Source organism: Haplochromis burtoni, unplaced genomic scaffold, assembly GCF_018398535.1.
Source record: "Haplochromis burtoni strain Fernald_Lab_line unplaced genomic scaffold, NCSU_Asbu1 Contig_28, whole genome shotgun sequence".
Taxonomy (NCBI): Eukaryota; Metazoa; Chordata; class Actinopteri; order Cichliformes; family Cichlidae; genus Haplochromis; species Haplochromis burtoni.
The window spans coordinates 2,273,446-2,298,955 of record NW_024582389.1 but is presented as its reverse complement, the minus strand read 5'-3'; the positions used below and the strand labels follow the sequence as shown (position 1 = coordinate 2,298,955).

The 25,510-nt window shown below is 39.5% G+C and overlaps 2 protein-coding genes across 3 annotated transcripts; both read right to left on the bottom strand.

Moving 5' to 3' along the window:
• Positions 1-18: 18 nt before the first annotated feature.
• trmt6 (tRNA methyltransferase 6 non-catalytic subunit) lies at positions 19-8,423 on the bottom strand. Its single transcript, XM_005917709.3, has 12 exons — positions 8,094-8,423; positions 7,744-7,874; positions 7,449-7,558; positions 5,929-6,020; positions 5,746-5,829; positions 5,532-5,656; positions 5,242-5,412; positions 4,809-4,975; positions 3,544-3,629; positions 2,761-2,863; positions 2,441-2,527; positions 19-604 (listed from the first exon to the last, which is right to left on the bottom strand). Exons 1-12 carry the CDS (start codon positions 8,198-8,200, stop codon positions 443-445), a joined length of 1,425 nt encoding a protein of 474 aa, XP_005917771.1. The 5' UTR covers positions 8,201-8,423; the 3' UTR covers positions 19-442.
• Positions 8,424-10,503: 2,080 nt separating this feature from the next.
• fermt1 (FERM domain containing kindlin 1) lies at positions 10,504-22,731 on the bottom strand. Of its 2 annotated transcripts, XM_005917707.3 has the most exons (17): positions 22,606-22,731; positions 21,977-22,133; positions 20,991-21,150; positions 20,260-20,357; positions 17,760-17,895; positions 17,483-17,620; positions 16,725-16,908; positions 16,519-16,621; positions 16,342-16,449; positions 14,483-14,614; positions 14,299-14,348; positions 13,783-13,907; positions 12,078-12,184; positions 11,645-11,869; positions 11,427-11,551; positions 11,192-11,333; positions 10,504-11,088 (listed from the first exon to the last, which is right to left on the bottom strand). In XM_005917707.3, exons 3-17 carry the CDS (start codon positions 21,139-21,141, stop codon positions 10,915-10,917), a joined length of 1,998 nt encoding a protein of 665 aa, XP_005917769.1. In that variant the 5' UTR covers positions 21,142-21,150; positions 21,977-22,133; positions 22,606-22,731; the 3' UTR covers positions 10,504-10,914. The 2 variants fall into 2 exon arrangements, with proteins under 2 accessions (XP_005917769.1, XP_005917768.1); XM_005917706.3 differs by lacking the exon at positions 21,977-22,133 and having other exon boundaries at positions 22,606-22,730.
• Positions 22,732-25,510: the final 2,779 nt, after the last annotated feature.

Here is a 25,510-nt window from a genome sequence, read left to right as displayed (position 1 = left end):
ACGTGGTCACACATTTGGTTCTTTCAGTACTGCTTTTTAATAATGTGCAGGTAGAAATGTAGCCCGCAGTAAAGCTGCATCAGCAACTGTTTCATAAAACAAATGGCAATTTCTGCAAGAATAACAAAATAAAATAAAAGCAAGTTATAACGTAGAATCTGGAAAGCATAAAAAAAAAACTTTTACTTGTCTCAGGACAAAAACAACCAAAGCTGTTACTCTCGACACACAAACTATAAACTGGCTAACAATTTACTTCTCATCTCCACTGATGTGAGCACACCCGGCAGGAAAAAGTGTTCTGATGAATACAAACCAGACACTCGGTCTCCCCTTACTACTGATGGTGTCAAATCAGTTCAACATCACAGGAGGAAAAAAAAAAATCCCTACAGGCCTCTGGGAATGTGCCCTTAAAAAGATTTGATGCTTCTGTATTTGTTTATCCCTCCGTGTCTTCCAGTTTCTGTCTCTTTGGCGCTGGTTCTTCAGCTTGCTTAGAGCCTGCAGGTTTCGAGTGGTCCGTGGCAACGGTCGTCCCTGAGAGGAGGTAGCCCCCGCCCCCGCTCATTAGTAGCAGAGGATGTGTCCTGTCAGGCAACACCTAGGGACCAAACAGAGTCGCAGTCAGGAGACATTAACTCTGCAAGAATGGTTAGAGGGTGAATAACACTTTGGTCCTGAGAGTCTGCAAACATGCATTTATCTAGTTGCTGCTGCTTAGTATCCAATTCTGTAAGAAGCAATTGGAAAGAAAAGGAATGCAAAAATAAAGAAAAACAAAAGTAGGGAGTCTAATAATTTATCAAGAGCAGTGGCAATTAATGTAATGTAGTGATGCTCCCAAATGTAGAAGGGTTTTATAAGTTAGTCCAAAGTAAAGTGTTTAGAAATAAAAGAAGCTTCAACAGGGATAATCAGCAACATCCCCGTGTTCTAATTAATTCAATGCTTGCAGTTCCTAAGCGGAGAATTAGATTCTTTTCTGGATTGTGTCATTACACATTGTGAATACTTATGGTTAAGCAATAGATCCTGGTGGGACAACAACCAATGAATCGAAAGATAATAATCCACAATTATTAATTTGGGCAAATATATTGGGCCACACCTCTTCATCTTTGAATAAAGGTGTCCCATGTCCACATGTGTATAAAAATCAAGCACTTAAGCCATGCAGTCTGCATTTACAGACACTTGTGAAAGATCGGGTCCATCTACACAGTGTTTCAAAAGGTTTCAACGTTTATACATCGCTGCTATCATCAATTTGAGCATGACACTGTAACAGGATGTTATCGCAGCAAAAAGTTTGGGAAATTTATTTCTTGTTCGGCTGTAAGTGTGAAAATATTTACAAACCAAAGCAATTCAGCCACAAAGTGGAAGTCCATGTAACATTACAGACTGCTTAGGCAGACAGTGTTAAAAAAGCCTGGAGTTCCAAACCTCCTCTGACATAAACATCAGCACAAAACTGTGTGCTGGGAGCTCCAGGGCATGGATTTCCATAACCGAGCAAATGAGCTTCACATCACCAAGCACAATACCAGCGGAGAGGTATAAAGGTGCCAACACTGGACTCTGGAGCAGTGTTCTGTACAGTGACAAATCACACTTTGCTATCTGGTGGTCTGATGGATGGGTTTGGGCTCCCTGCCTGTCTGTATTGTTAAATTTGTAAAGTGTGGTAGAATAATAATAATGCCATGGGGTTGTTTTCCTGGATTGGCCTGCCCCTCTTTGTTCCAGTAAAGGAAAAGCTGGAACGACCCTTTTCTGTTGCAGCATGATTGTGCCCCAGTGCAGAAAGCAAAGTCCATAAAGGTACGGCTGGATGAGATTAGTGTGGAAAACTTCAATGGCCTGTGTAGAAGCCTGAACTCAAGCTCACTAAACACCTTTAACGTGATTTAGTATGAAAACTATGGGTCAGGCCCTCACGTTGAACATCAATATCTGAGCTCACAAATCTTCTGGATGAGAGGGCAGCAGTTCCCACAGACACGCTCCTAAATCTTCTTTAAACTCGGTTTTTATTGTTACCATCTACTTTTTTTAGTACCTGCTCAGTTGGGGGTCCAAGCGGTATGAGTCAATGGGAAAGTGTAATGTCAACTCTGTATGCCACAGACTATCCAGTCAGCGGCAGCACTTAATTAGTCATGAGAGCAATTCCTTCACAAACATCAAAATAATAACAAAAAAAAGTAGCAGTTGAGTCGAGTTGAGCAGAGCCGATGCTAATGGAAAAGAGGTAATTGTCTAGTTAACCTAAACAGTGATAAAGCAGTTAGCTGTGCTGATTTGAGTAATTATTCCCTGTTGCTTGTTGACTATGAGCCACCTTCATTATACTTTGATTATAGAATAGCTTCAAATGCAAAAAAAAACAAAAAAAAAACAGAAAGCGCACACAGTGCAGAGTCCAAATATTTACCTGGTAATGTCTCAGCCAGGTGTCTGTGAGTCTGAGGTTGACTGTGCCGCCACATTCCTTGAGTTTCTTGAAGCACTCTATGAGAGGCTGCGGAAATCAACATAGAAAATATGACAGATTGCTCTTTCTAGCAACATGGGCATGAAGGAAGTTAATAAGTTCAAGCAACCTCTTGGCGGTGATAATGCCCATTGCATTCATGTGGTATGGCAGCCCCCCCCCCCATTGGATGTCTAACCAATACAAGCCTGACTACAGTGGCAACTAATGAGAGATCTCACTTATTAGCTTTGTTCCGTACGGGACATGGAAGATCTTACCTCTATATACTGGGAATAAACTACAAAAGGCCTGGAGGGTGAGAGGAATTTGAGCAGGCCCAAAAGGACGGGACAGGGGTGAAACCGGCTCGCTATAACCAGCCTGCAGGTGAAGAAGAGAGAGATGATCAGGCAAACAAGCCTAGTATGAAATACACTGTCAGCTGTACAGGAAATGCGTAGGTAGGCAATACTGCAATTCAGTAACTAATGCTGCATGCAAGACATTAACGCAAGACTCAAGGATTTACTACCTTCCTGTAGTAGACATTCGTACTATATTTCAGAAAGCTGAACGAGAGAGCGAGTCAAAAAGGGTGTTTTAGGACAATGTGATTTTCATAAAGCTGCAGTGATTTAGAGGGGAATCAATAGAGAAACAAGCTCAACACTTGTATTCCAGTCTCAGATGTCACCTTGATAACAATTTATCCATCAGTCACAAAACAACTATAAGGCGTTCTTCACTTTATATGAGAGGAAGCTGCTGAGCAATCAATTTACTTACCCCGTAAAGGGCAATGTACAATAGTCAATATGTGTGTGCTCAGAAGAAACAAATAATTTCTAATGACTTTTATGGAGATAGTTAATGACACTATAATCATTCATAAATTTCTCATCCCTGCGATCTACTGTAATTGCTTCTTTCTTTTTTTTAATGACCTGGTTGAATATGGAGTAATTTTTAAAAAGGCAGAGCCGGAGCGGAGAGAGGTGGATGTTAGAAAGAGCGGGATGAGAGACAGAAATGTCGATGTAGGAATAAAATCGGACACCAACCCGTCGGCATTCCTTCCTTTCAGCAGGGCGGCGGTAGCTGCCAGCTTCCTCTGCTTCTCCTCTAGTCTCAGCTTTTTCACCTGAGCCTGTAGAAAACAAACAAACCCTGAGATCAGGAAACCATATGATAGTATGTGAGAGTCAATGATGTGTCAGCATCATTGATGACTGTGTCCAGTTGTTTAGTGATGATATATTACCCGTCCAATAATACTATTTATGCTGCCTTTTAACTTTGGCCCTGTCAACAAATGCTACTGTCATCCTTGTTTGTTTGTTTTTTTAAATAGTTTTAAGACTTCATGTGTTTTCACATCTATTGTTTTTTGGTTATGGTCTGAATTAGTAGATGAGTATTTAGACATGTAGTTTTTTTGTGTGTTTTAGTTTCTTTTCACTCAGCTAATCCTCCAAGTGAACCAAAGGTGCCACCACAAACCACATGAGAACGAGACAATAACATGGAAAATTCATCCCTCATATTTTTTATGTATTAATACACATCTATGTTATGTATTAATAGTACAGCCGAGAATGCAATCCATACATGGCTACAGAAACGACTCAATCTTGCAGTGTGCACTCGCGAGTTGGGTCGGATCACGTTGTCACCATAAAGAAACTGCTCTGGAATTAGTTTGGAACTGAACTGAGACCACCTCCTCCAAAGGGTCTCCGTATGATTGCTTTAGTCTGCACACGAGCACGATTACAGTGTCCACATCTGTACTGATTAACTGCACCAAAGAGGAATACTGTCCAGCCAACAGAATTTTTATTATGCAACTTACGCAACCAAGCATGCAGTGCCATAATATTGTGCTGTGGATGGAAACGCCAACTGTCATCTAACTTAACTTCACCAACCTTCAAAAACCTTGCCGGCACTTATTTACTCATGTTCCTTTTTTGAGTCCAAAGTGACAGGAGGCTGGTATATTTTTGTTTTTTAGGACATAAATCTTCTTTAGATGTCGAGTACCTCACTAGCTTAATGATAACTACTGCTAAATCTGCACACCCATACATATCTTCTTTGCCATGAAAACATGGAAGCCACATTTGACTGTCTGTGCAACTTCTATGAAGTCAGAGTAGCAACTTCATAGCAGCATAAAGAATTGGGAGTATTTACTCTAAATGGTGCATCTGTGTTTGCTTCCTTTTGTGAAGTGAGACTAGCAGGCTAGCTCCTGTTCCTGATGACAACAAAACTAAGAGGATTGAGGGGGGAAAAAAGGAAAGTGCATGAACGCTGGACACACCTTGGCTTCTTTGAGTTTATCCTTCTCCGTTTTCTCCACGTCCTGACCAGCATCATCACCAGTGTTGGTCACCATGCTCTCCTCCTCTGGAGTGCCTTGCTCTTCTGCCTCAGGCTGGTTTTGCTTCTTCTCTGCTGCCAAGTTCAACTGCTTTTCATGAGTATTCTCTGAAATGATAAAGCTTTGTCAGCGTAACATCGAACACCATAAAGTATGATTCAGTCTCTTGAATCATACTTTACGGGTCAAGTTAGATTTAGGTTATTGTTTTACTTTCTGAACTACTGAATTAAACGTTTTCTGTATGCTCACGTGAACAAATGAAGATCAAATGGAAGAGAGAAGCTATACTTCTACATCTGAAACTAAAGGGGTGTAACTATCTTGAAAAGACTGTTTAAAAAAAAAAAAAAAAAAAAAAAGCGAGCCTTACCAGCAGTGGGGTCTTTGGCACTGGTGTCCAGAGTTCCTGCCAAGAGAGCGTTGACGTGGCAGATGGGAAACTCATGCAGCGTGTCGTGAAAATGCGCAGGAAAGCCAAAATTCTCCACTCCCGCCCGCACTGGCCCACCCCCTGGGTACATTTGGATCACTGATCCGTAGCCTGGATGAGGAGGAAGCAAAGAGTATTTATTCAAAAGATCAAGGAAAAGATGTGTGCAAGAAGTACAAAACAAACAAGAAAAAAAACCTTAATAACTGCACAGAGAAGAAGAAACTTGCCTCCCATTCTTTCCATGATGGATCCCAGTACAAGCCCAGCACAAGTCTCAAACACCAACACCTTACTGCCAGCGTGGATGTTCGCCAGAGTTAGCATCTGGGCAAGTGTGTCATACCGCAGGTGGCTGCGGCACATGGAAACATTTGTTTCATGTAGACATCTTACAGCTATTTAAAGAAAACACACTTGCTCATAATTCACGTGCTGACTCACCAGATCTTCCCTGGTTCGCGGCCGTGGTACATCATAGCCAGGATGCGACAGGACGGCTTTAGAATCATCACCGTATTTTCATACCTGCAAAAGACGGGAACAACCGATAACACTAATTAAAACACAGCTCGTTAAAGAAACAGTCCAGAATAGGCTGTGGCTGTATCATCATAAGTGACTCACTTTTTCTTCTTCTTCTTGATGTATTTAACCTGGGAATACTCAGTCTTATCTCCGAAAGTGGCGTGGTTATCTACGAGCTTCTTAATGATGTCCTGTGATGACCAAACACTTTATGTTGGAATACAGCAATTTAATTAAATCCTAAAAACACAATGTTCCCACGAAAAGACAAAAACACAATGTGTTCTGTCTCTTTATTTTCCTACAACTTTGCTATCATGTATGCGGGACTCAACGCCAAGCCTGTTGGTTCCCATTTAAGATGTGCAACCACTAAAATCTATTTTAAATAAATATGTCATATGTTTAACTGCTTGTTTACACAAGTCTCTAAAGCAGTAACTCATTTAGATGTGTACTGCGCTGAAGTCTTATGCCACCCCCTATTTCTTTACATTGTGCTAGGAAAATGGGGGAAAAGGTGCAGCACTTTATTGAAAAATCTTCAAGCATACATGAAAATACTATATATAAATCGGAAATCAACAATTCTAATGACCAGCCTCAACTCTCTTAGGCAGCTTTCTTGCAATGTCTTTAAGTAGTCTTCAGGAACAGTTCTCCAGGCTTCTTGAAGGACATTCAAAGCTTTTCTTTGGACCTTGACTGCCCTTTGTCCCCTTGTCTGTCATGATGATCCCACACCAACAAAGTTGAGGTCCAGGCCATGACTGATAGTCTTCCATTCTTTGCATTTCTATCCAGGTTACTTCACTGGCACTATGTTTGGGATCCTTATCAAAATGAAGCTGCTGCAAATCAGATGTTTTCTAGGTGGTAATAGATGGTGGATCAATATCTGATTGTAATTTTCTGTGTTCCTAATTCCATCGGTTTTGCCAAGATCCTCAACACTACTGGCTGAAATGCAGTCCCAAACCATGACAGAGCCTCCACTGTGTTTTACAGATGGCCATAAACACTCCGTGCTGTACCACTCACCTGATCTATTCTGTTCTTATTTAGGAATATCAGGATTCATCGTTCCATGAGACTTATCGCCATGGATTCTCAGTGCAGTTCTTCTGTAATTTGGCATTCACAAATTAGAAGTGGACTTGTGAGATTTCGTTAAGGAAGTATTTCCTTCTGTAAAAATAGCTGCTGTTCCACTGAGATCATTTCTGATGAGGCTTCAGTAAACAGTGAAAGGATCAGCTGAATGGCCAAATGAATCTCTCAGGTCCCGTGTCATGACTTTATAGGATTTGTTCCCATTTCTTTATGACATGACTTTCACATAATGTTCATCGGCTGTAGATAGTTTTTCAGGTCTGCCTAGCTCTTTAGGAATCCCCTTGTTGGTGCAAAACTACTGTTATCAGTATTAGCTGAGTTACCTTCTGTATTTTTCATATATTCAATTAAAGTCATCAATTAGAGATACTCGTCAACATTGGTTTTCCATCCAATTTGCAATGAAAAAAAAAAAAGTATTTTTTACCATCACTCTGTAAGATAACAACTATAGGCAGTACTCTGACACATTTAAATGTGAAATTGTAAAGTTTCACATGTACCTGACCCTTCAGACCTTTCTCTTTAAGAGCCTCAATGTCATCTCTGGTCAGCTTCTGTGATTTGCCATCGTCAACAATATTTCTGTTGTCTGTACCTGTCTCCACTGCATCTGGGAGGCACAAACAAGCACACAAAGACACTACTGTAAGTAAAAGGTTATAGAAAGTCTATGACATATTTATTTGGGTATAGAAGGTGGTCGTCACAAGTCCAAATGCAACTGGTAGCATAAAAGAGTCAGTTGTATATCTGAAAATATGAAAAAGACTTAAGATTTAACAGCAGGTTACACACCAAGGGGGCTTGCAGTGTCCTTGAGCTCATGTGGCTTTAGATTTCCTCCAGACAAAATTTCAAATGTGGTGCTGTACAGCTGTCCCACTGCATTATCGAGGAAGATCCACTGCTTCTCAAAAATCACCTTTCTAAGAGAGACAGAAAGAGCAGTTTGTTAGTATAATCTGCATAATACATCTCACTGCACACATGCTTTGATCTGAAAATAACAAATGAACACAAAAGCATCTTATGTGAGCTAATCCTCAGTCTGTGCTTCTCGTAAAAATATTATGATCAGCACAAATTCAGTGAAGTATTTAAGGTGGTTAAAATGCTTATATTTTCCTTTAAAGCTGTCAACTTACTTCCTCGGCTGAATCTGCACAGCTTTGAAGATTTCCCCTCGTTTCAACACAACGTAGTCACCCTCTTTAATTCTGTACTGATTATCATCGTCTCCGTTGTCCGCCATAACGAAGCTGATAAACGAGCTAACTAGCTCAGCTGAACGATAAATGTTTTTCTCAGCTAATGATTCGGGGTCTTCGCTGTCAAGGCACAGTTCAAAAAGGCACTACACTACCCTGCATAAATAGCAAAATATCCCAAATTAATATTTCCACGTGTTAGCTTTCACTTCTCTAGCTTCTCAGGACGGCTAAACGAAAGCAGAGTGCTGCTGGTGCCATGCTTCGACTTACTTGCCTGTGATTGGCTGGTTAGACATCGACGAGCTCGCTAGCCAATAGGAGGGTATAGAGTGAATAGAAGTGCGCTAAGTTTAACTTTAGAGCTCAGAACAATCGATATCATGGGTACGGGGAGGGGAAAAGGTGATCTTTCCCGAGAAAACGGCTTCATAGCGGGACTTAAAGAAGCATTGGAACTAATAATGTAAAATTATATTCTGTATATACAACGTGTTAATCTTTAGAGAACATTATGTGCAACACGGACGAATTTTATAATACTTATAGCAAATAAGGTCTTCTTCTCGTCATATCTATGCTTTTTATTATCTGTGACAATGTTTTTGGAATAAGCTGCCTGCTAACCGGAGATCAGTTACATCTGTGACTAAAAATAGACTCAACATCTTTTTAAAAAAAATGCGTTGTAAAACTACATAGGTATTTTTGTCTTTTGTGTTAAGCACATTGAGTTTACACAGAATGACATATGCTGCATAAAGCTGTTGCCAATTCCAGTTAAATCTGGCAAAATATCTGTATGTTTTTGTATACTATCAGCTTAGAGCATTACAGTATAAAGTCGGGAGAAATCAAATATCACTGAAATACACTGAAAACTATTGTAGTTTTTGCTTTAATAATATGCTGACATTTGACATTTACTGAAGTCATGAATCCCCCGTCCAACAAACTTAAAGGCCCATTTCAGTTTCCAGTCCAACGCAACCATGTGGTTGTTCACATTAGTGGAGGACTTGATTGTTGTTCTAATAATAGCATGTAGAAACTTGTAGAAAGATTTTTCCAGATCTGTGCAAATCTATTCCTCTGCAAGGCTTAAGATGCTTCCTTCAGGTGTTTATTTAAAACAAACAGACACTACCTTAACCGTAAAGCAGAGTGGACGCAGCATCAAGTCAGTGATATGCTTTGGCTACAGGATTAAAATAAAAATCCAAAATGGGTTTTCCCAATAAACATAATCCCAAACGTACTTCTAAAACTGTGGCAAAATGTTTTGAGGTTAACATATTGAAGTGGCTGTAAAGGCCTGGCTTGAAGGCAAGAGAAGATTTGGGGTGATTGTTGACCAGCATTGTGCTAGTACTACTGTTGGCTGCAGACGGAGGAGGAGGAGAAGAAGGGGAAGGCATGTTCGGAGGTGGCAAGAAAGAAGGATTGTGGAGCTGAGAGTAGGGATTTTGAATGTAGGGACTAAGACTTTCTGATATGATGGACATAGTTAAGGAGGACAAGCAGAGAGTTGGTTTTAGAGCAGGGGTGGGCAACTCCAGGTCTCGAGGGCCAGTGTCCCTGCAGGTTTTAGACGTGTCCTTGAACCAACACAGCTGATTTAAATGGTTAAATTAGCTCCTCAACATGTCCTGAAGTTATCCAGAGGCCTGGTAATGAACTAATCACTAATGTGGGGCGATCGTGGCTCAAGAGTTTGGTGTTCGCCTTGTAATCGGAAGGTTGCCGGTCTCGGTCGTTGTGTCCTTGGGCAAGACACTTTACCCATTGCCTACTGGTGGTGGTCAGAGGGCCCGGTGGCGCCAGTGTCCGGCAGCCTCACCTCTGCCAGTGTGCCCCAAGGTGGCTGTGGCTACAATGTAGCTGCCATCACCAGTGTGTGAATGTGTGTGTGAATGGGTGGATGACTGGATGTGTAAAGCGCTTTGGGGTCCTTATGGACTAGTAAAGCGCTATACAAGTACAAACCATTTACCAATCACGTGATTCAGGTGTGTTGACCCAAGGTGAGATCTAAAACCTGCAGGACACTGGAATTCCCCACCCTTGTTTTAGAGAAAGGATGCAAGAAATGCAAGAAAGGGAGGGATGGAGGCGGATAATTCGCTGTAGCGAGCCCTACTGGGAGCGACTGAAACATGCAATCAAAAATGTGCAAGCGATTTGGATTAATGAGACTTTTAGTGCTTTAAAGGATCAGACTAATCAGCAAGGGACTATGAGATATATATATATAAGTATCAGTCCAACAGAGTTCATTAAACTCTCAGAAAAAAAGGACCAATTATAAAAACTGTAAGCCAAAAAAAAAAAAAAAAAGTGAAACAAGTTGCAAAATAAAATAAAAAAATCCTTTAATTACTTTTTACTTTTTGAAATGAGTACATTTGTGCAGCTGGAAACAAATGTGTACTTCTTGAAAACATCAGTTCATCCAGACTTTTGACATAGTCTTGACATATTTACATCAACACCATTATTTTCCTAGTGCGGGGAACATTGGCGTAACTGATTAAAACAAGATATATGATGAAAACTGATCATAGCATTCTTCTCTGGGTAAAAATATATCACTTTATCTCACTGTGATTTGGTATCACATTTCTTCTGTCACTGATGTGGTCAGTGTTTATGGACCACTGCAGCTAGCTGATGAGTGCTCTATTTTCACACTGTAACATAAATGTAAATAAGTGATCAATGCTCTTTAAAAAAAAAGCATAGACTAATACATCTTTGCTCATTCTTGGCCTCCGGTAAGTTTATGGAACAGTTCTTCATCTAGTGTTTCATTCTGGTCTTTAGATCGCGTGGAGAGGAAGATGTAACCACCGATGAACTCGTGGACTACCTTGCAGTCACAGCTCACACAGGAGAAGGCTATTGACACATGTTGATCAAATTCTATGGCCACCTGTAATTACATACAAGAGATTCAGGATTTAAAGTAATGCTGTCTGTAGATAATACACCAGAAATGTCCTGAATGAAGGATAAAAAAAAAAAAAATCCCTCACCTGTCTTATCTCCCAGTTGACATCCCACTTCTTCATGTTGGCGAATCTCCATGTGGTGACAGGCAGCCCAGTGGACATGTCAATACGAATCATGCGGTTATATGAAATCCCAAGAATATCATCCTTCTTACTCCCTTTGAATCTGAATGATTGAAAAATAAGCAAAAAGAAAACCTCTTGGATTATCATTCATAAATGACATTGAACGTCTATTATATCAGTCCTTTCACCGTACCTGACAATGTAGTATTTGATACCAAACTCTGGGAGTGATTGCCATGCTTGGATGAAGCGCATCTTGGCCTCCACCAGGGACAGCTGTGCTATGTTTTGGTGTGCCTCGAGGATACGTGCGGTCAGCTTGATGCAGAAATCAAAGGCAAATTAAATAATAATACTTAAAAAAAAAAGATAGCTGTCGGCAAAGTAAAATATGACGAACCTAAGACAAACCTGTTTGGTCTTGTGTTTCTTTGCGTATCGTGGCGAAACAAAACACTCGGCGTTCATATCCATCGCTTCGACGTCAGGAGCTGATTGACCAGGAGGGGGCGCCAGGTTCTTCATTTGCAGAAAAGATTGAATGTGCTTCACTTCTGTTTTGTAAGAGCTGTACGCCATTGTCTTGCCTTTGGAAGCGAGGACACATGCAGCTTTCCACTTAGCATACTGGGTTTCCTGGTCCAAAGGGAAGGAATAGAATAACAAGGTGTAAAGTTTGCTTCAAATTTCTCATGTTTATATACACAAATATACACAAGGCATTCGTTTTAAAATAAAGAAGACTTACTGGTATTGACAGAAAAAAAGCACAAAATCTCAAAAAGTAAAGATTTTGCTTTGAAAACATTCTCTTTACTTATATGAATGATAAGGTGGGGCTTACATTGTCACATCGGATGTACACCTCATTCATTCCATCAGCCACTGGCAGCAGAAGCTTGATGCCGAACTTCTTTTCAGTTACATTGACGTCAGGGACCACCTCACAGCCTGGGAATCAAGAAGAGGAGATGGTAATATAAGAATGGATACAACAGATCTCTAACAGAATATTGTCACAGAATATAACTGCTGTCTTTGTGGCAGCTTAAAAATGTATATTAAAGAATTACATTTTATATCTCAATTTCACATCATATATGAAATGATCAGAATACTTTGGTTCTCTGTTTTTCTAGCCTTTGAGGGGAAATGATCATTCTCATTTGGTTCTCAGTGGGAGACTTCCCCAGCTTTGTATTTTTAGTGCTTGTCTCTATTAATGTAGCTTTGCATATTCATACTTTAACATAATTCTTTCTCATCTTGTACTGGGTCTTTGCAGCTCTTCAGTTCATCCACAGCTGGTTTTAGCTCCTCTCATTCCCTCCTTTTCTTCTACTGACTGACTGGCTGCTCCTTGTAAACAGAAGATTTGAACAGCCATGTGCTAGCTATGTACCTCTGTGACCATAATAAACTAACATCTGCTCTTACTGAAATCATTACCAACAGCAATTTCAATTAAATTTCATCTCAAATGTATTTATATAGCACTAAATTACAAAAAACAGTTCCCCACCCAAGGTGCTTTATATTGTAAGATGAAGCCCCTACAGTAAAGAAGGTTTTGGGGAATCCTGTTAACTGTTAATTTTGTATGCCACATGCCAGAATAAAGTCCAGAGTGTTATAAAAATGGTGGGTGGGCTTATTTACATTTTGACAGAAGCCATTGATTCTAATAACAGATTAAATGCAGTGTTTATGATGTCACGTAGATCGTGTTGTTCTCAGCAGCTACATAAATGTTAAAATCCCCCACTATGTTATTTTATGAAAGCGGAGCACAAAATCAGATAAAAACTCAAAAAATTTAGAAAGAAACTACTGTATGTATAAGGGCCAGGAGGACTGTAGTTATGACAAATAAAACAGTTTTTTGTGTGTGTTATTTTTTGTTTTCTAATTATGATTTACAAAGCTAAGAGTCAGGCTTTCAAATTAATTAAAACTGACTGGTTCTTTTGTTGATTAACAAGCCGGATTGGCAGATTGCTGCCAGTTCTCCTCCTCGGCCCGTGCTTTAAGGATTCTGACAATTAGTATGACTTGGGGGTGTTGTCATTTAAACTACCATATTCATCCTGCTGTAACCAGGTTTCTGTAAGGCCGAAAAAATCAACATGTTGATTATTATCATTACATTCTCTACTAACAGGGACTTAGAGGAGAGATATCTAAAGGTAAATAATCCACATTTAACACTTTTACTTTTTGGTGGAGTTCTTTCTTTGTCTTTTTATGCTTAAATAATTTGTTGCTGATTCCTTTTGGTGGTTTGTGAGTAGATACAGTCTCCATTAGGATGAGGTTTTGGGGGGATGACAGGAGGAGAGAAGCTACAGGGAGGTATGCTGTGTGAGTCCTGAACTTTTGGTACACAGGATCGCATATACATATCCTTATATATATGCAGAGCTCTTTATTTGAAACAATCGCCATGTTTGATAATGTGAAATAAAGTTATGAACTAAAGAAAAGCATAATAGGGCCCATTTAAATTCAAACTTATTAATAATTTTTTCACATAATTCTTTTTTACTGACCTCGGAGGTGAAACTGCTCTATTGGTTCTCCACTGGAGGCCTCCTTGTTCTTGTAGTAAGAGATGGTGGTGTCCTTAAATACAAACCAGTACTCTTTGTATGGGCGCAGCGTCAGTCTTTTTGGCCTGATTTAGCATTGAAAAAGTACATTTGTTTAAGCAAAACTGCATAAATGTTTTAAAATGTGCATAAAGTCTTATTTTTTAATAACGGAGGCTGCTCGTTCAGAGCAGCAATTCTGAGAGCCTTTCATTAATTATCAGATATCCTCGGGGACATTATAAAACAGGAGCATGAATCAGAGACAAAAACACACAAAATGAATTTTAAAACAGAATATTTTATGTTTATCCAGTACGCCTTTGATCTCTAACAAATGTTGATCTTATAAACCTTAAATTTGGTTATTTAAGGGCAGCATGCACACACATTACTATGATGATGAATGATTACACTTCAATAATTATTTAGCATCTTTGTGCAATATAAATGTAATATATTTAAAGTTGGGTTTACCTAAACAGTCGGAGGGAATTTGCCAGCTCTGGGACGTCTGTAATGTCTTCCTGGGGGCAAGGCAAACAACTGTCAATTATCCCATGCATGCAATTAGCTAAGGCTTGTCTATCAACCTCAGCTTCAGAGCAGGTATTCTACTGCAACAGAGGTGAAAATATTTGGTTTTTAAAAATATGTTTACCAGAATTTTGTCTGTGTGTCCGGCCTCGAGTGTCACCTCCAGGTTGGATAGGGCTGCCTCTATTTCGTCAATTTCTGGTTCATTAGAGTTGTTCAGAGGTTCAGTGGACACGGTCAGTTTACAAATGCGATACTGTTGGGACAAAGACTTCCGGTTAGGAATCTCAAAAAGCTAAGATTCTGCACTGGGCTTAACAACTACAAGTGGTAATGAAGTTCTCCGACATGACTTAGGAGGTTATGCAAGGCTGGCATGAGTCAGAGGGAGGTTTGAGCACAGCCCAGCGTGCCAGCCTTTGCACCAATGTGTAGGTGAGTGCAGCATTCCTTTTGAATCTGTGATTTCTGAATCACTGTCCCAGTCGTTGCAAAATAATAGCTGAAGTCACCAAAGATGGGATGAAATCAGGACACTCATCATGTTGCAGGTAATAATCAGCTTCCTCCTATTGTGTCTGTTGGGGCATTCTAATTATTACCGTACTAGCTTTTCTGCTACTCTGTCTTTAATTGTATGACTTGTTTCCCTGCCTCCCCCTCCTTTCCTCCTCTTCCACTGGGATTTTCCTCATGTCCTGACATGTCCTCAGATGGATTTAGGCACCCACCTCACTCTGCTGTACTATGAGCGTTAAGAAAAACATAAACTGTATCAAAGACTAAAAAAGCTGCATTACTGTGGTCCTGAAGAATTGCATGTCATGATCTTCATTTCAAAGCTTTACCAAAGGAAAGTTTACACTTGTCATAAAACAAGGCATACTAGTGTAATGTATAATGACATACAATCTATAGCTTTATAGTCCTCAGGATCCAAATCTGAGCATTTATCCAAAAACAGCCAGTCAAATGAATAAGAAGTAATTTGTTATGTGAAGCATCTTGAAATTTGAAAAATAGTTCATTATTACTTCTGCCAAGAAAGTTGTGTTTTTGGGACAGTTGGCATGGCATTCTGTCTGTCAACACAACAAACATTTTGAATGAATCCTGGTAAAACTTAGTATGTGTGTGGAGTGAGGTCATGTTAACAAGCCATTAAAACTCTTAATTGAAAATTGACAAAAAGCCTTATAACTTATTATCAGCATATAGAAAGTGCCATATAAAAATGAACACAATGTGACATGATTAAAACTATTGTCCTCTCCTTCAAAATCAATACATTGATCAGAAAGTGTGATAATAGTGCCATACTGAGCTATTTAAAACTATGTTTCCTACTGATCCTGTGAGTATGAATGACATATATTCTAAATATCTCATTATTTATTATAATTTTGTTATATTAACGGGTTATAACCATTTAAATACATAAAAAGCTGAATACATGCAAACATTTTTTTAATGTTTTTTGGAGGTAAAAAATAATATTTATTACTTAACATTTAAACAGTGAAATTAATATTACACACCTACTAAATCCACATAAATAAAAAATAATTATATCCAAAAACTGTCAAGTATACTAAAATGGATTTCAGCAGAGCAAATAACAAAAGCCTGCACGTGGCTCTTGGTTTGGCTGCAAAGCTCTAAAAGTACATTTAAAAAGAACAAAATGTAAATATACTAAATATAAAACTATTCCCCTAAAAAGAAAGTGAGCTGAGTTGGAGGTTTGTGCTCTCCAAGTGCTTCTTGTTATTAAAGTTATTTTATTGGGCCACACAACAGTTTTCTCATTAACCCTGACACTCATCAACCAAATCATCCTCTTGCGAAGGGTAACAAGGGTTACATTTAATAATCTTCCACACGTAGTATATGCAAGCAAACAATAATGATTGCACCACATTTAAACAACTTCAACTGTAAAAAATCATTTGCTTGCTTTCTGCAATGGCAAGTTTTTCTCACCTGTAAAGATGCAAACATCAGCATTTCCTCTTCAGTGCAGTCTATCTCTTCCAACAGGATAGACCAGCGGGCCTGCTCATATAGCTGGGTTATCCTGACGCCATCATACTAAAACACAGAAACATGCGGTTTTAGGTCAACATTTTCCTTTTTTTGTCTTCACCTTGGATCTCTTACCTTAGGATTGATGTCAAAGAAGACATTGTACTTGAAGCGCAGTAGTAGCTTGTCATAGTCTTGAATGTCTTGCTCCATAAGTGAACGGGATGAGTCCAACCACCTGTTTATTATAACAACAACAAAATCAAATGTTTATCTAGGGAAAGAAATATCTCTCAATGTATAATAATCAGCTTGAGATAGGAAATCCGGTCGGTTTCTACCCTGCATTGTTGACTGCTTTGTCCACCAGTGACAACGGCTGATACATCTTGGCCAGCTCGGCAGGTGGCAAGTTTGTCTGAGATTCTGCAAGAGGATTTTCTCCAAACCAAACGCTGGTGGCAGACATTGGCATCCCATTCTCAGGGTCATAGGTTGCTTTCATGGTCTTACTATACATGGGGCCTAGTTTGAGGGAAATAAAGGGCTAATGATTAGCTAAGATTCAACATATCTTCATATTTATACTAAATATAAAGGTACTGCATTTAAAATCCAAATTCCAAGAAGCCAAAGTTAGAATATAACTTGGAAAAAAAGGTGAGAGAAAAACAAAATAAACTGAGCTACAGACTGAAGGCGGAGCGATTTTTAGGATGGTGCAGAGTATGAACTTGGACTCAGAGGAAGAATGCGAGAGTGGGTGTTCCTGGAGAACACGGCAGCATACTGAACAATTCTGTCAGATCTCACTGTTGAGAAATGTGCCCTGTCAGATCACAGATGCACTACATACCGTGCAAAACTTAAAACTACAGTGGGGATGCTCCATTCATATACCTTGAAAATATGTATGTTTATATACCTTTTTTTCTTTAGATTAAATGAACTTCATGCAAAATGCAGCACACAGAAAGTAATGAATCAAATGCACATATCGTTGTAAACAGCACCAATTCCCTTAGATAGGCTTACAGAGTCTTACAAGGCACATGAAAGACCATCTATTCCTATTGCACATCTTTTTCTTTCAGAGTACCTGTTCCACTTGGTCCCCCACTGAGTAAATCTATGTCCCAAATCTCCTCCTGCTCCGAGTCCTTATCTTTCTTCTTCTTCTTTTTGGAGGCATCATCCGGAGGCTTCAGCAGTGACAGTTCTTCTGGTCTTCTAATGTCTGAAATGGTGCAAAGCAGGAGCAGACAGGAAGAATATGGGAAGGAACTTGAACCTTGAACTTAGAACAGTGAATGAGGCATTCAAAATCAGAGCTATAATAGTGCAGGAGAGAGCAATCAGAAGAAACAGACGCTTACTGAGTATTCTGCAGATGTCTGTCACCGTCTTGAAGACCACATTGGAGAAGCTGACGGTCATTTGGATGGTTTTCATATTGGGAAGCTGCAGTAGCAGGGGTTTATGCTGGGGTGTGTAGCGCAGCTCAGCATCGGCCTGTGTAGCAAAATGAATTGTATTTATATTAGCTTCATGTTTACACTTCTGTTTACACTATACATGCTTCCCTTAGGCAGCATCATTAGAAGACATAGCATAAATTTTCACTGCTATGCAGATGACACCCAGCTCTATCTATCCTATGAAGCCAGATAACACACACCAATTAGTTAAACTGCAGGAATGTCTTAAAGACATAAAGACCTGGATGGCCGCTAACTTTCTGCTTCTTAATTCAGATCAAACTGAGGTTATTGTACTCGGCCCTGAAAATCTTAGAAATATGGTATCTAACCAGATTCTTACTCTGGATGGCATTACCTTGGCCTCCAGTAACGCTGTGAGGAACCTTGGAGTCATTTTTGACCAGGACATGTCCTTCAATGCACATATTAAACAAATATGTAAGACTGCTTCTTCCATTTGCGCAACATCTCTAAAGTTAGAAATATCCTGTCTCAGAGTGACGCTGAAAAACTAGTTCATGCATTTATTACTTCCAGGCTGGACGACTGTAATTCATTATTATCAGGATGTCCAAAAAACTCGCTGAAAAGCCTTCAGCTAATCCAAAATGCTGCAGCAAGAGTCCTGACAGGGACTAGAAAGAGAGAGCAGATTTCTCCTGTTTTGGCTTCCCTTCATTGGCTTCCTGTTAAATCCAGAATTGAATTCAAAATCCTGCTCCTCACATACAAGGTCTTAAATAATCAGGCCCCATCTTATCTTAATGACCTTGTAGTACCATATCACCCTATTAGAGCACTTCGCTCTCGCCTGCAGGCCTACTTGTTGTTCCTAGAGTATTTAAAAGTAGAATGGGAGGGAGAGCCTTCAGTTTTCAGGCCCCTCTTCTGTGGAACCAGCTTCCAGTTTGGATTCGGGAGACAGACACTATCTCTACTTTTAAGATTAGGCTTAAAACTTTCCTTTTTGCTAAAGCATATAGTTAGGGCTGGACCAGGTGACCCTGAATCCTCCCTTAGTTATGCTGCAATAGACGTAGGCTGCCGGGGATTCCCATGATGCATTGAGTTTTTCCTTTCCAGTCACCTTTCTCACTCACTATGTATTAATAGACCTCTCTGCATTGAATCATATCTGTTATTAACCTCTGTCTCTCTTCCACAGCATGTCTTTTATCCTGTCTTCCTTCTCTCACCCCAACCGGTCGCAGCAGATGGCCCCGCCCCTCCCTGAGCCTGGTTCTGCCGGAGGTTTCTTCCTGTTAAAAGGGAGTTTTTCCTTCCCACTGTCGCCAAAGTGCTTGCTCATAGGGGGTCATATGATTGTTGGGTTTTTCTCTGTATCTATGAAGCGCCTTGAGGCGACTTTTGTTGTGATCTGGCGCTATATAAATAAAATTGAATTGAATTGAATTCATGTCACGGTCCCGTGTCTCTCTGGCTGGCTCACGCTGGCTACACGTGTTGTTGTTTTTTGTTTTTGTTTTCTGTCTCTCCTCCTCCTTTCTGCCTGGGTGGAGCTCGTTACGGGCTCTCGCTCTTGGCTCACCACCTGTGTGATTGTGTCCACCTGCTGCTGATCTGGCTGATTTCCCCAGCTGCTATTTAAGGCAGTGGCACAGAACAGCTCACCGCTGGAATGTTGAACCTCCTGAGTTCGTGCTCTCGGCATTATCAAACGAATCCCCTGTGTGTATTTTACTGTGGAACTAACATTGAATTCTCTGTGTAGACATCCCTCTTCTGGACCAAATCACGGGACCTGCCCGGGTGTGGCAGCGTGTGTTGAGTTTCGGAGCGAGTGCGGCTGAAGAGGAGTGCGTGTATATATATATTATAAATAAAATAAATAAATAATCCCCTTTTGTTCTCAAAGAAAGAACTGTCTGCGCGCGAGTCTGTCCAGTAGCCATGACACTTCAGGTGTCAAGCCAGTGTATATCCTGTATATTTACTTTGTGTTGGAAACCCAGTATTATCAATATCATGTTGGTGTGCATGTAGTAAAAAATGTCTGCCATTGCAGTAGAACTAATGGAGATTTAAGCGTTTTTGTCTAATTTATACTTTGGTGTTTTTGTCCACATTTTTTACACCATTACTGGAATCAGGATTTGTACTTGGGCTTAAACATTACTTGACTGGATAAGATATCAAACATTATTATGTACCTATATGGTTTTGGCTACAGTGAATAGGTCAATAAGAGTTTCTCTAAGTGGGAGGATATAATTTTATTTAATAGCTTCCAACGTGTTATATAAAACCTCTCTACACCTTTAAGAGCTGCAAGAGCACACGTAATTTATTTAGTCAGATTTGACTGGAGAACACCTTCCCATTGGACTTTTTAAGGGATATTCCACATTCCTTTGGGTGTAAGAATTCATCTTACCTGGATCCCATACTTGTCCAAGGTCCAGTGGGTCTTGAGCAGCCAGCATTTCCTCTGTTCCCACCACAAAGCATGGTCCGACCAATCCTGAGGAGCCTCTGCAAGGCAGACGTATTAAGTAAGACATTTTATCACCCGCATATTATTATCACATGTCAGGTTTAAGGGGTAGTTCACACATAAAGTTATTGCACTAATTTACATGTCGGGTTTAAAGAGCCTTCAGGGGGAGGTTCTGGCTCCATAGGCAACATACTTCACCAACAACTACATCTGCTAGCGTCACAAATATTTTCCGCTCCCACGGTTGTGTAGGTGGTGTGGTTTAATGAGTCTACCTGACATCATCTTATGGTGCTGGGCTGAAATCCATCTGTTGATGACAAGCCGCTTAGTCATTTATTATGTCCCATGCTCTTTGAATCACCTCCATAAAGTTGCCTTCAAGTTAGCCACATTAGCTCCTCTGTGTTTATAGAGGAGCGTAAATTGATATCAGATCAGAGACTGGCTGAACTTTGGCCCCTGGGGCTACACAAGTTGGCGCACTGTGACAACACAATGGCACTGTAGTGTAGAAGAATGCAGCTCAAACATGGGTGTGCCTTGGCTAACAGAGCTGCTGTAGCACCACATGTAGGTTGAGGTTGTTTGTTAGCCTTTGTAGTTACACACTTTTAAAATTCCTTCCAGCCACTATGCAGAAACACATGCGTGCTAAGCACACTTACTGATTTTCTCCACCAGCTTAAGCATGAGGCCACCGATGTGCAAGTCTCCCATCACCCTCATCTTAAATTTCATGGACTCGTCACCTTCCTTTTGATCCACCTGCACAGATAGCTGCCACGATGTTTCTCCATATTTTGCAGGTGTAGCCATGGTCCTGTTCTAAAAAGACAATGAAGAGATTATTTTAAAAAAAAGGTGGGGGTGCTCAAGGGTTTAGTGAACACAGGGGCACAGCACAGGGGATCTTAGAAGGAAACTACTATCTCTAATTAAGCACTTAGTGAGGGGAATTACTCTAAAATATGTGGATTATTTTGCTGATCCCGTTTGTTCGGATATTAAGGAAATGTCTGGGATTGAGTCAGAGGATTGAGTGTTTCTCAACATTCTGATTTACTTGGCAAAGATTTCACCACCACACATCCCTTACTGTTTCTGTCTCCGAGTGGCTGCGTATGGAGTAGATTCGAACTCTGCTTCTGCTGCAGTGTCTCTGCAATGATACTGCAGCCCCCGATCTACTCCCCTCACTCAATACCATTTATAAATAAGACACCAGCGAACACACCGACGGGCGGAAGAAAACAGATCAGACTGCAGAGCACGCAGCATGCGCTAACTAACGCGACACAACCTAGTATAACAGCACACATCTGGGGGATTGATTGGTTGATGTTAATAAGGTAGAGTGATGGATGAAAGACACAAGGCAGATAAGAAAGGAAAGGGGGAGAAGGAGGAGCAGCACAGCTGTGGAATGTGTTACGAGCAGGGACACGAATCTGGTGCAGGAGAGATCATACAAAACAACAATCTCCACACACTGCACCAGCCTACATTTATATCACATCTGAGCTCTGAAATGTGGGAAATAAAGACATGAAAACTCTGACACAAACTAATCTGAACTATTCACCGCAACACTGTATATCAGTGACTTTTTGATACTGTGTTGTTGTGATGATGGATTTTTTTATATACACACACTCTGCTTTCTTTGTGCTGCTCCCTTCCTGCACTATGCGCTGCTGTAGGGTGCAGTAAAAAGTTGGAGCTTGCATGCCTGCTGAGGGGAAGCTTGTTGAGATGTGTCGGAGTATGATGAATTCACTGGCATAGTATTACACTAGCTGCAAAAAAAACTGATGGAGACAGCAAATTTGTTTTAATGCAGAAGCTCTAATAAGAGAAAAGCAAATATATTCATGCAAAATATACAATTCAATGAGATCTCATATTGGAACTCCTCATACAGGACACCCACACCACGTAAAAAAAGGCCTCAGCGATTCCTTATTCACTGTAAATAGTCACTAAGCTCCGAAACAATCCTTAAATCATTCAAAAATTATGAAAAATGATAGCAAACTTTCTTTAGAAACTTTCATAAACAGAAACTTTCCAAGAATTCAGGATTCCCAGAAGAGTCTTGGGGTGCATGTATCGCTGAGCCCTATATAGGCCTACGGATAAATCCCAACAGGGTCATCGCAATCATGTGTTATGATTTTTTTTTTTCGTCAGAGATCAAATTCCGTAGTAAAATAACGGTAACCTCTCCCCCTATCAAGTATATACAAATTTCCCAACCGAGAATAAGAAACCCATTCTTACCTTAAATTAAAGTTTCCTGCCAGTGAACAATTCCTGGATATTTTCTTGGGAAGTGGACTGACCCCGAGAATGAGGCTCCTTTGGGAGTAAAACACGCCCAGTTCACACAGGTAGAGAACGGAGGTGGGAACGTAGGAGGAAGTGGCCGAGGTGCACGTAGCATATTATCCCACAGAGGTGAGTTTGTTCTCAGCCTCAGTATACGGACGGCTGTTTAACTGTTTTTTTAGCAAAATATGAGAAATAAAATGAATAAACTACCATACTGTCCGTCTCAGTGGTTAAAAGGTACAGACCAGCTAAAGCTAGCAAGTTTATCAATGCTAACAAAAATATTTCAGTGAACATACTCAGCCGCTCAGCTAATACTGTCACTTTGTTACCACTTTGTTATTGTGGAAATAACAAGAAAACGGCAGCTCTTAGTTGGCTCAAATAGAGATGTCAGTAGAACCAACATTGCAACACGAGGTTATTAAATTTAATTTGGTTTGACATTATACTAAGAGAGGTTTGTTTGTTGTTGTTTTAAAACGTACCTTCATAATTTACAGACTACTTGAAATGCTAATCATCTTTCTGAGAAACAAAAATTTTCACCATGGTACTGTTAATATCTTTTTACTAATAAGGACCAGGAAGACTATCGTACAAAAACGTCAGATTGTTACAGTTGCCCATTTTGGATGCAATTGTAAGAGTAGATGCGGGAAATTTTATCACTAAAAATACATCATGCTAACCCACTGTGCCTCAAACTGAAGAAATCTTCAAAATAATGGCCTATGCACTTTCAGATTTGTTTAGATGTTGGGTATTTTAGGTTGTATATTCAAGGCAAAAATATTCTTTCTATTTTTCCAAGAGACCTGGCCATTGTTCCAGTGATAATTAGATATTATTTTCTGATGTAAATAAAAAGTCATTTTTACTCAAATATTATTACTCATGTAATATACGACCAAATGACAGAACAGAGCTTTGCAAAATAACACAAAAAAGGTGAAGAGCATTTTATATATTTATTTAAAAACGCATACTGTGTATATTTGTTTGTTTTTGTTTATTTGTCTATTAGACTACCTCTCATGAAAACAAGAAAAAATATATTTTAGAAATCTGTCAAAAACTTGTTTAAAACTAGAAATCATGGAATTCACTGGATTGAATTCATGTTTTTATACCCAAATTTCAGCCGGCACATTGGAACTTCTTTGAGGAGACCAAAATAAATGAAGTACTAGAAATAAAATGAATTCTTTCTGTTCACAAATGCAAGTAAATAACTGTAACTTGGCGTTTTAATCAAAAATCAATAATTTGCCTTTTTCTGCTGTTTTTTTCTAAACAGAAATTTTTAAAAATTCATGGATAACAACAATAATTGGTTTAACCATAGTAAAAAAAAAAGAATTTAAAAAAGACGTTACAGGTGTACATACATGTAAATTAACCATTACAGAAACATAAAAAATAATTTTGGTAATTACCAATACTTTTAATTTAGGGCAGCTGTGGCTTAACTAATATGTAGGGTAATATTGCTTTAACACATATAAAAGTCAGCATTTTATACAAAGAAGCATGTATTTTCATTTTAAAAGTGAAATATGTCTGTGTCATCATTCAAGCAAACAAGGTGCCTGTGATTGTTGCCGTTACAGTTGCTCTCGGTATGGCTCCCATATTACAATCTTGTATTTTAGCTAGCAGCAACTGCATTAGCACGGGTTGTTCATTGTCATTTTGTTCAGATAACCATGGGATAAAATTGACATTAGCTTAAATTTACAGATAATATTGTAGATCCAAAAAAAGACTTCCTCCTGCCAGTTTTGTCCTTGATAATTTCTGCACGAGTGAAGTAACTCTGCAGTTGTTCCACAGGTAGAAAGACAGTCTAAATGAGCAAGTACAGGTAAGTGTATCCATAAAGTGTAACCTGTTTCTTCTTTGAAGAAGTGAGCATTGCCCCTAGTCTTCATTTACTGCATTTAAATTGCTAACCACTGATTAATGGAGAGATAGACTGTCCTTTTTTCTATTGTTTTTACTATTACTTTATTGTATTTACATTTAAAGTTGCATTTATAAATGCATCGTTGCGTAAGGGTCGATTTGTAAGTTGTAATGTTTTCAACGGATGGTGTAATCCTAACAGGATTATTATTTTTGTTTAAATGGCTTTTAAAGTTACAGACCTCAAACAGCACGAACAGTTATATGCCTCAAAGTGATCAGCCCACCTTCAATAATTCCCACATCCTCCTCAATGAGTGAATCAAGATGAATCATTTGAGTTTGCCTTTTCCACATAGTCGTACTGCCAGCTTATGAAACACATCAGTAAGAAAGATGGTTAGCATTTTTTTTTTACCATTTGTACAGATGGTGTTCTACTGACAACCACCCAGCCACGCTGAATTACAGCCAGCTTTGTAGCTTTTAATATGTAGGTGTGTTTCATGGTTTTTTGTTAGTCATTTAGGCATGAAGTGAGCCCATGTGTGTAGCCTGCCACCCCCTGGTTTCTATCTATACTTTCGCCTCAGAGTGAAATGGATTCTAAAACTGGGCAGGGACATCAACCTCATGTCGCCACCATAGGAAAAATGAATGTGCTAACTTTCCTATACAGCTGCTTCCGTATAAGTCAGATTTATGAAATTCAAACTGTTATATTTTAAGATAAATGTCTTTAAATTGAGTGAAAGAGCATCTCCTTCATGGAAAAGGACGTAATAACTCTGTCACATCATCAACACTGTGAACTTTGACCTATTAGATCTTGTCAGCCTTCTACTGGCAAAATCACACCTAACAACAGCTTTTTCTACCAGAAATTTTATACTCCCGAACTGTACCAATTATATCTCTTTTTACACATATGCATTGGTTGAAATAC

Coding starts and splice junctions, on each gene's coding strand:
- fermt1 (XM_005917707.3), bottom strand. CDS start 21,141: ATGGCTACACCTGCAAAATATGGAGAAACATCGTGGCAGCTATCTGTG. Junction 16,622..16,724: donor AAAGCAGTCAACAATGCAGG/GTAGAAACCGAC, acceptor TATAATAAACAG/GTGGTTGGACTCATCCCGTT. Junction 11,089..11,191: donor TCAACTGGGAGATAAGACAG/GTGAGGGATTTT, acceptor ATGTAATTACAG/GTGGCCATAGAATTTGATCA.
- trmt6 (XM_005917709.3), bottom strand. CDS start 8,200: ATGGCGGACAACGGAGACGATGATAATCAGTACAGAATTAAAGAGGGT. Junction 5,657..5,745: donor CGCGAACCAGGGAAGATCTG/GTGAGTCAGCAC, acceptor CATGTGCCGCAG/CCACCTGCGGTATGACACAC. Junction 2,528..2,760: donor TTTATTCCCAGTATATAGAG/GTAAGATCTTCC, acceptor TGATTTCCGCAG/CCTCTCATAGAGTGCTTCAA.